This window comes from Entelurus aequoreus, linkage group LG14, assembly GCF_033978785.1.
Source record: "Entelurus aequoreus isolate RoL-2023_Sb linkage group LG14, RoL_Eaeq_v1.1, whole genome shotgun sequence".
NCBI classification, from domain to species: Eukaryota; Metazoa; Chordata; class Actinopteri; order Syngnathiformes; family Syngnathidae; genus Entelurus; species Entelurus aequoreus.
Window position 1 is genome coordinate 44832278 of NC_084744.1, and position 10998 is coordinate 44843275.

At 39.2% G+C, this 10998-nt stretch overlaps 1 protein-coding gene and 1 long non-coding RNA gene across 2 annotated transcripts; both read left to right on the forward strand.

Moving 5' to 3' along the window:
• Window positions 1-3426: 3426 nt before the first annotated feature.
• On the forward strand, window positions 3427-8420 carry LOC133665409 (uncharacterized). The gene is made up of 3 exons (XR_009828740.1): window positions 3427-3642; window positions 3713-3753; window positions 8147-8420. It is a non-coding gene; the product is annotated as an uncharacterized LOC133665409 (long non-coding RNA).
• A 787-nt stretch (window positions 8421-9207) lies between these two features.
• On the forward strand, window positions 9208-10994 carry LOC133664937 (ermin-like). Its single transcript, XM_062069980.1, has 2 exons — window positions 9208-9802; window positions 9870-10994. Exons 1-2 carry the CDS (start codon window positions 9397-9399, stop codon window positions 10175-10177), a joined length of 714 nt encoding a protein of 237 aa, XP_061925964.1. The 5' UTR covers window positions 9208-9396; the 3' UTR covers window positions 10178-10994.
• The last annotated feature ends 4 nt before the right edge of the window (window positions 10995-10998 follow it).

The window sequence follows — 10998 nt, forward strand, 5'->3', positions numbered from 1 at the left end:
ATCTTAACCTTTTTGGTCTCGGGGCCCAACTTTTCCACTATAGAAGGGCCTGGGACCCACTCCATTTTTAACACTGAATTACTAATCTTAATCTTGATTTTAATCAATAATTATATCTAATCTATGTACAGTTTACCAGGTTAAACTTTGTCAAATGACTTGAAACCATTTGTTAACATTTTTTGTTAAGATTTTATTTAGACAATATGCACATTGGACACCCCTGATCTAAAGCAGGTGTTCTTAACCTTTTTGATCTCGGGGCCCAATTTTTCCACTACAGAGGGGTCCGGGGCCCCACTAAATTTTTAACACTGAATTACTAATCTTAATCTTGATTTTAATCAATAATTATATCTAACCTATGTACAGTTTACCAGGTTCAACTTTGTCAAATGACTTGAAACCATGTGTTTAATATGGCCATTTTTATATTTTTTAGTATCAAAATGTCATCTTTTTCTCATATTTGCTCATTATTTCTTACATTTTTAATGTATTTTTGTTTGATTTTATTTAGACAATACGCACTTTGGACACCCCTGATCTAAAGCAGGGGGTTCTTAACCTTTTTGGTCCCGGGGCCCAATTTTTCCACTACAGAAGGGCCCACTAAATTTTTAACACTGAATTACTAATTTTAATCTTGATTTTAATCAATAATTATATCTAACCTACATACAGTTTAATGGGTTAAACTTTGTCAAATGACTTGAAACCATATGTTAACATTTTTTATGTATTTTTGTTAGATTTTATTTAGACAATATGCACTTTGGACACCCCTGATCTAAAGCAGGCGTTCTTAAACTTTTTGGTCTCGGGACCCAACTTTTCCACTACAGAGGGGTCCGGAGCCCACTCAATTTTTAACACTGAATTACAACGTGCTTCAAATGTTGCAGTTTCCCCACATTGAAGATGTAATTTTTTAAGCATATTCTACAAAATTTTTCCCCTTATTTAAGCATTTTCAATCATAAAGATGGCCACACGTACTTAAAATATCCATACTGCGGTAGTATTGGCCACTAGAGGAGACCAATGGATTAAAAGAGTGTAAATGGGACTAAAGACTGTCATTTCATGTCTAGAGAGCTCTCATAATGTTGAGAAATGCATTTAGAAGGTAGCATACATGTTTTTATGCTCTAGCTATGGAAATACTTGATTTATATATAATGTCTGTCTATCTGTGTTGGCCCTTCGATGAGGTGGCGACTTGTCCAGGGTGTACCCCGCCTTCCGCCCGAATGTAGCCGAGATAGGCTCCAGCACCCCCCGCGACCCCGAAAGGGACAAGCGGTAGAAAATGGATGGATGGATGGATGACTAATCTTAATCTTGATTTTAATCAATAATTATATCTAACCTACGTAAAGTTAAACAGGTTTGTCAAGTGACTTGAAACCATGTGTTAAGTACAAAGATGATCAAGGCTTATATCAGGCTGATTGCAAAATAACCACTAATCAAATACACTGTAAAAGAACGGACTCATAAAAAACAATGAAAAATACATTAACATACTAAAAAAAAATCTTCAAAAGCAATGCAGAAAAAAAAAAAAAAACTTTTCTTGACTAAACTGTCAATAAAATTAAAGTACAAATGAAAATACATCTGTACCACTTTAGTTGTAATTCTAGCGCTTAAGAAACTTCCCTATGACTTTACCTCCAGACTTCTTCGGTCTGAGATTGTCATTACTGCCACAAGTGGTGGAAAAGTGTATTACAACAGTACATATGTGACCCATTCTAACTACAGCTGAGAAACATATTTTTGGCTGCCCTATGGTTAAGAAACACTTACACTATATTGCCAAAAGTATTTGGCCACCTGCCTTGACTCACACATGAACTTGAAATGCCATCCCATTCCTAACCCATAGGGTTCAATATGATGTCGCTCCACCTTTTGCAGCTATTACAGCTTCAACTCTTCTGGGAAGGCTGTCCACAAGGTTGCGGAGTGTGTGTATAGGAATTTTCAACCATTCTTCCAAAAAGCGCATTGGTGAGGTCACACACTGATGTTGGTGGAGAAGGCCTGGCTCTCAGTCTGCAATCTAATTGATCCCAAAGGTGTTCTATCGGAGTTCAGGTCAGGACTCTGTGCAGGCCAGTCAAGTTCATCTACACTAGACTCTGTCATCCATGTCTTTATGGACCTTTCTTTGTGCACTGGTGCACAGTCATGTTGGAAGATGAAGGGACCTGCTCCAAACTGTTCCCACAAGGTTGGGAGCATGGAATTGTCCAAAATATTTTGATATCGTGGAGCATTCAAAGTTCCTTTCACTGGAAATAAGGGGCCAAGCCCAACTCCTGAAAAACAACCCCACACCATAATTCCTCCTCCACCAAATTTCACACTCGGCACAATGCAGTCTGAAATGTAGCGTTCTCCTGGCAACCTCCAAACCCAGACTTGTCCATCAGATTGCCAGATGGAAAAGCGTGATTCATCACTCCAGAGAAGACGTCTCCACTGCTCTAGAGTCCAGTGGCGACGTGCTTTACACCACTGCATCCCACGCTTTGCATTGGACTTGGTGATGTATGGCTTAGATGCAGCTGCTCGGCCATGGAAAACCCATTCCATGAAGCTCTCTGTGTACTGTATGTGGGCTAATTGGAAGTGTAGTAGAATTTCTGACCTGTGAGCTATATTTCGTGTCTATCAAGAATGTCTGCTTGTTTAATTTATTTTCTATTCTATACCATTGAGGGACCAGATGTAGGACAAAGTTGAATATGGAGTCGCTCTGACCATTCTACAAAATGTTTTGATTGTCTAAGCATGACTAAGGGATTCAAGGATGTTGCAAAACAAACAGGTCGAAAACAACGGGACCTTGACGCATGAGGGAAACAAATCAAAATGGCCAAGTGACAAGGGCTGAGAGAGATTGCTTGATTCTTGTGTCCTCCGGAGGACGTCTGTTTGTTTGCATGGACAAAACAATCCAACTTTGCACTTTCGACTAAGGGTAAATAAACTTTTTGTACTAAACTCACTTTTGTTGCTGTTTAAGCTTCGGACAATCCACTACAGAAGGTCACATGAAGTTTGGAGCTCTGTAGCAACTGACTGTGCAGAAAGTCTTCGCACTACGCGCTTCAGCATCCGCTGACCCCTCTCTGTCAGTTTACGTGGCCTACCACTTGGTGGCTGACTTGCTGTTGTTCCCAAACTCTTCACTTTTCCTATAATAAAGTTGACTTTGGAATATTTAGGAGTGTGGAAATTTCACGACTGGATTTGTTGCACAGGTGGCATCCTATGACAGTTCCACGCTGGAAATCACTGAGAGCGGCCCATTCTTTCACAAATGTTTGTAGAAACCTTCTCCATGCCTAAGTGCTTGATGTTATACACCTGTGGCCGGGCCAAGTGATTAGGACACCTGATTCTCATCATTTGGATTGGTGGCCAAATACTTTTGGCCATATAGTGAATCAAAAGGACTAATTCCACAAGTTTGGCCTTTTTTCCCTCATTTTCTGAGACAACTATATAGAAGCGGTCTTGGAAAGTGGTCCACGTGTGGCACGGCTGCAGAGTATCACGGTGGAATGCCAGGATGTATTCCTCCAAACACCAATCCTCCCGTATCAGGTGTCTTTGAAGTTATGGGTAAGCGCGCAACTTATTTTTACATTTGTGTGTATGTGAAGAATGTTAAAATGTTGCTGCCTTCATTCAGCCAGCTTGCCTGTCGTCACCCGCCCCCTGAAAACAGTACAGGTGGGATTTAAGTGTTTGTGTGTGTCGACACTTCTGCCCTAGTCAACATTGAAGCCACATGCAAGATGTATAAAACACCGTCATACAAAAATGTAATACAATAATTAATAATGAGACCACTACGCTGCTTAGTTATCATTGTAGATCTATTTTAGACGGGTGGGGGCTCTATCTAGTTGTACTCCAAAGAATCACACAATTTAATATTCAAACTATTGTTGTCCCGATACCATTATTTTGGTACCGGTACTAAAATTATTTCCATACTTTGATACCCAGAGAAGTCTGCCTCACGCTTGGAAGACATAATAAAAGTGCAGAAAGTTTACTAATAAGCGACATTATCCCTCCTCAGTGTATCTGTAGTAGCGGACAGCGCTGGCCTAACATCACCAGAAATCATGATCATTATTAAAGATAAAAGTCATTTTTAATTAATTTCCCTAAATAAGTAAAAGTATTTATATTCTCCTCATGTCATATTATGCTCCTTCCAGTGTGGTTGTTTTTAGTTTTAGTTAGTTTTAGTTTTCAGAATTCAGCTAGCTTATGTTGCCATGCTGTACCAAATCTGCCTTGAGAATCAACAATGTCTGTGCACTGTAAGTGAACAGGCACATACAGTTGATAGATAATTGTGATAGCCATTAAGATCATGAGTTGTTGTCAGTAAGGCCTTCTAGCTGGCCTCACGTTTAACGTGACATTTACGTGTCCTGTGATTGGATACCCACCAATTTTAGAACACAGAGTTGATAGACAGTTGCGATAGCCAATCAGATCACAAGTTGTTGACAGTAGCCTATCTAGGTAGCCTGATGTTAACGAGACTGTGATTGGATACTCACTTGTCATTCCAAAGTGAGCATCCAATCAGAAGTTTCAACTTAGCAGGAAGCAGGAAGTGTTGACCCACAGAGAAGGAGAACAAAAGGTTGATTAGGTGGCAGATTTATATTTGCAAGGCCATTTTCAAGGAGGATATTTAAAGAGAAACTACATCTTGTGAGACGATTTCCACTCGAATCATCCGACTACAAGAGGTACCACTGGCTTATACGGCGTCGAATGGGTGCTACAAATTGTGAGTTCAAATATTTTATATCTTTATTTTTTCACTTTTAATATGTTTTTTGCTATTTTAATTTTGACAGTACCACATAAGATATGTTTTAATTGCTGACGCGGGTTTATTGATTTTTAAATGCACCAGAAAATAACCCGTTTTGTACACTGTTGATGTGATTTCAATGGACAGTAGTGCATAAGTGTGTTCCTTTATAGTATTTCTCCAACAATGGTCATGTGGGGACATCAATGATGGTTTTTTTGAGAGGTAATATTTGAATTTGGACATCAGTGAAGGCCTAGGTGGGAAACGCACGGCCCGCCACTGGTAGCGGATGATACTTAGGCTGTACTTCTCATGCCAATCTAGTGTTTATAAGCCAAAGTCAAGTTTTTAACCAGGGACGTGTAAAATGTCAAAAAAGCGTGTGTACTTTACAATCCACCCCATAAACATACTTTGCAGGTCAACAAATACTGCATGTGCCTTTTGAAGTGTTAATGTGCGAGGAGTGTTCAAAAGGAGTCTAATGGAGAAGTGGCTGACAAGTTATCACCGTCATTGTTTACTGAAGCCGAAATGCTGACTGTGCGTTATGATACACGCTCTGCTTTTTATCCATTTACTTATCAGATTCAGTTTTTTATTATCTATAGCAGTGGTGTCAAAAGTGTGGCCCGGAGGCCATTTGCGGTTAATGTTTTGAAGGCCCACGGCACATTCTAAAAATACCATTGAAATAAACAAAAACATAACAAAAGTGGAATAAAAAAAGCTTACAGGTCAAATGTAATTTAGAAAAAAATGCAATGTTGACTAATAAAACAAAGCTCTTTTTTTTCTTTCTTTAAAACTGTCATTGCCCAAAACATGATCCATCCATTTTCTACCGCTTATTCCCTTCGGGGTCGCGGTATTGAATCAAAATCAATGTTTGTATGCAAGGCTCCGATTACTTCACATCAAATATTCCACTTTGACAATTATTTGTTGTGGAAGATTTTGCATATTTTGTGCATTTGCCATAAAAAAACTGTTTTCTGTGAGAAAAAGGGCAGAAAACAAACCTTAAAAAACCCCAACTTAGAATTGACGGATAGATCTGAAATTGATGTAGACTCCAGAGATTTAAGCGTTAAATAAATAATGTATGTAGTCCCTGGCACACCATTATCATTTCATGACCGAAGCAAAGAACTTTTTACACTTTTATACTGAAATAAATACACCAACTTATTAAATAAAAATATTGAAAAAAAACAAACTACCGGCACCGGTAAAGTTTAGATGCATGAAGGAAAGAAAAAAGTGAATGAATGTTTATAACTGAAAACATTTACATAGGCATTAAACAATTTTTTCTTTTGTATTTTTTTTGTTTAATGAATTAAATAACGTTTATTAAAGATTAAAGATACCAATGATTGTCACACACACACTAGATGTGGTGAAATTTGTCCTCTGCATTTGACCCATCCCCTTGGGGAGCAGTGGGCAGCAGCGGCGCCGCGCCCGGGAATCATTTTGGTGACTTAACCCCCAACTCCAACCCGTGTTGCTGAGTGCCAAGCAGGGAGGTTATGGGTCCCATTTTTATGACAGGGGTGTCCAAACTTTTTCCACTGAGGGCCGCTCACTGAAAAATCAAAGCAAGCGGGGTCCATTTTGATATTTTTTATTTTAAAAACCAATACAATGTATGTATAAAACATATACATTTAGGCCTCCACTCAGGCTTGATCCCGGAGACCCCAAAGGGTTTTGGTCAAAAAAATATAAAAAATGTGTCATTCAGTATTATTATTTTTATTATTATTCAAGTTTTAAATCTCTAGATCAACATTAGGTCTATCTGTCAATACAACGTTTTTAAAGATTTAAGTTGTATGCTCTTTTTGTCAAAGAAAACCCAGTTTATGGAAAAAACACAATATGCAATATTTTCACCCAATAAAATTTTTAAGTGGAATATTTGAGATTATATAATAATTGGAGCCTTAAAAAGGTCAATAACTCATAACAACATTGATTTTAATTCATTATTATTTTTGAGCAATGACACTTAAAAACAAATCACACTAAAATGATTGGGGATCCAAAAGTGTTAAAAATTGTTTTTTGTTTTTTTTACTGTTTACTTTTAACACAATAATCTCCAGATCAACTTCAGACCTATCCGTCATTTCTAAGTATTGTTGTTTATGTTTTTAGTTTGTTTGTTTTAGGCCCTTCTTTAAAAAAAAAAACAGCAGTTTTTTATATGGCAAACACAAAATATGCAACGTTTTCCCCCCAAAATATCTCAAAGTGGAATATTTAATGTGACTTAATTGGAGCCTTAAATAGGTCAATAAGTCATAATGACATTGATTTTGATTCATTAATATTTTTTAAAGAAAGAAATAGCCTGCATGGCAGCTTTGTGTTATCAGAGTAAACATTGCAACATTTTCTTGTTACATTTTACCCGTTTGCTCTTTTATACCACTTTTTATGTTTTTCAATCGTATTTTTAAAATGTGCTGTGGGGCCGTTAAACAATAGGGTTGCACTTTGGACACCCCTGGTTTATGACAACCTTTTTCCAAAACACAATATAGAATGTGAGATATAACAGGATAATGCATACATTTATCATTTGTTTTCAAAACGGTTACAAAAAAGTGGGACCCCAAAAATTTACTGTGGGACCCCATTTTTATGACTTGATGGGGTTCTTGCAACCCCGTTTTGAAAATTCCTAGCGCCAACACTGTCACGTGATAGTTCCACTTCAATGAAAGCTTTTGTTGTCCTGGAAATTCATTGTGTTGCTCGAGGTAATATTATTCATATGGTGCTGGGGTAGCCATGATTTCAGCCTTTCAAAGTTCCTCTTGGACCACACATTTTTCACCTCGGTATTTGCCAAATCCTGGATACGGCCCTGCTCATAAGCATACAGCGTACAGTGTTTTCCAACCTTTTTTGAGCAAAGGCACATTTTTTGCGTTGAAAAAATCCGGAGGCACACCACCAGCAGAAATTATTAAAAAACGAAACTCAGTTGACAGTAAAAAGTAATTGTTGGATATGACTTTAAAGCATAACCAAGCATGCATCACTATAGCTCTTGTCTCAAAGTAGGTGTACTGTCACCACCTGTCACATCACGCCGTGACTTATTTTGAGGTTTTTGCTGTTTTCCTGTGTGTAGTGTTTTACTTCTTGTCTTGCACTCCTATTTTGGTGGCTTTTTCTCTTTTTTTGGTATTTTCCTGTAGCAGTTTCATGTCTTCCTTTGAGCGATATTTCCCAAATCTACTTTGTTTTTGTCACGGCCAGGGAACTTAGTTTCTCGATGGTGAACCTGTTTTCCTTCCGTTGCCCTGGATGTCGACTGCCTCCCTCAATCCTCGACCGCCGTCTGGACACGGACCTTGTCGCCTCTCTCTCTGTCCCACGGACCTCACTTGGATCACGGACCCCTTTCGCCTAGCCCCCTTTGGATTTATCTGCTTCCTCATCCAACATCACGGTAACACACAACAGTTAATTACACACATAGTTTAACACCACACACACTCTTGGATTTTGGTCACACACTCATTCCTTAGTTTAAGTATAGTTAGTTAGTATTTTTTATTATTATATATATACATTGACATAAATATAATAAATCATTGAACATTACTGCCCCCTGGTGTCTGAGCCGTCATCTCCCTTTCTGTAACCATAACAGTTTTAGCAATCAAGAATATTTCAATGTTTATCCTTCTTTGTGGGGACATTGTTGATTGTCATGTCATGTTCGGATGTACTTTGTGGACGCCGCCTCTGGTCCACAGTAAGTCTTTGCTGTCGTCCAGCATTCTGTTTTTGTTTACTTTGTAGCCAGTTCAGTTTTAGTTTCGTTCTGCATAGCCTTCCCTAAGCTGCAATGCCTTTTCTTAGCGGCACTCGCCTTTTGTTTATTTTTGGTTAAAGCATTAGACACCTTTTTACCTGCACCCTGCCTCCCGCTGTTCCCAACATCTACAAAGCAATTAGTTACCGGCTGCTACCTACTGATATGGAAGTGTATTACACGGTTACTCTGCCGAGCTCAACAACAACACATCATTTGCAGACTATAATTACTGGTTTGCAAAAAATATTTTTAACCCAAATAGGTGAAATGAGATCATCTCCCACGGCACACCAGACTGTATCTCACGGCACACTAGGTTGAAAAACACTGCTATAGTAAACCTATGGGAGAATGTTAATCCCCGCAGAAAATGTCGCAGAAAGAAGGTTGGTCACCAAGGAACGATTACAGATTGGGTACAATCAATCACTCTGTATGTTGCCTGAGCCTGAGTCACAAAGAGGCTTTGTTGGGCCCACAAAAACAAGTCTGTTCATTGGGTGATCCAACACTCACAAACAATTGTACAAGCTTAGTGCAGCCCTTCACCCTGCACCACTACCACCATTTATGGGACAAGAGCAAGCATTTAGCCAACACATTGTTACAAGAATGGTAGGCCTAAGGATGTTGGACTTGTGACTCAATCGGCAGAACCTAAGCAAAGTTAGACCGTTTTTTAAAGATGGAGGAAGACGTAATGGCATCGCAGGTACTGGAGATCATATGTGGATTTTCCGCCGAGACTCTCCAAAACCCAGAACCCGAGGGGAGAGATGTGTGGTCAGCGGAGGATGGGGATGACTCCGTGTTCTACAGCGATGAAGACCAAGCCGAGGAGCATTTAAAAGCAAACAGATCTCGTGATACAGGCAGATGCAGACGCCTTTATAACAGTGAGGCAACCAGTGTTGACGCTCCACCTTCAGAGAGGAATGAAGGTGACCTGCCGGTGCTTTGGAGTGAGGCAGAAGAGGCAGGAAGGAACCCCCAGGCTTTAGAAATCGAGCAAAGGTGTCAAGCAGATGGAGATTCAGAGGTGGAGACTCATGAGCCCGAAAGGCCGGAGAACAGTGCTTTGTCAGATGATGGTAAGTAACATCCAACTCAGCAGTTCAATTAACGAGGAGAAATTAAATATGATTTATTTCATGCAAGAGGAGCAGGGACAGGCTCCAAGCATTGAACCGTTCCCTGGGGAAAGCGTCTCTAACCAGCTCGGCTCCAGCTCGGAGTCAGAGGAGGAGGACTCTAACATCAAAGATTCCAACGTGGCACCGGCGGACCCCGTTCCTGGCTACTCCACTCTGCCTCTGCCAAAGAAGCGCCCTATCAACCCGGGACAACAGAAGTCCTTTGACCACCTCATGGCCTCCAAGTACAGCTCCGTCTCCTACCGCAAGATCCGCCGAGGGAACACCCGGCAGAAGATCGAGGAGTTTGAGTACATCATGATGAATTTGTAGTGCAGAAAAGTGACTAATTTACACACATAAATGTTAAAAGATCCTTCCTGATAATCTACAAGAGTATAGTTTAATCCCATTTAAGAAGTTTGTAGGACATAACTACCATATTGACCTGAACATAAGACAAAATACATCTTTTGAAAAAATCCTCTTTGACATAGGTTGCAATAAAAATGATATATTCCTTATTCTCTTTGTTTGATGACTTGGCTTTTATTGCTCACTATTATTTTAAGATTGGCATGACGCTGCCTCCTGTTTGCTAACTTATTAACTTTGAAGACACTTTTGTCACGTGTATAAGTGCAGGGAACTAAAAAGCACTGACTCTGTTGGGTACAAGATGTTTGGCATCACCTGTTGGTTGGTTGATTGATTGAAACTTTTATTAGTAGATTGCACAGTACAGTACATATTTTGTACAATTGACCACTAAATGGTAACACCCGAATACGTTTACAACTTGTTTAAGTCGGGGTCGACGTTAATCAATTCATGGTAAAATTCATGGTTTGCATGTATACATCACCAGATATTGAATGTAAGGTAACCTGACTTCTTCACTGAAAAAAAAACACAGTCCTATATTTGGGTCAATATGGTATTGTGCTCTAATTGGTTAAAAAAGACTAAACTGTGCATTGCTTTATCACGAGCAATGTTTATAGCAGCTATTGTTTGATGTATTCCTGCTTATGAAAATGCATTGCACATGATGTCTAAATTCATAGACACTTTTAACATTCACTACAATTATACACAAATGTGCAATACTTATGTCTTAATGTTAAATGGTGGATGCAAAATAAACACAACGA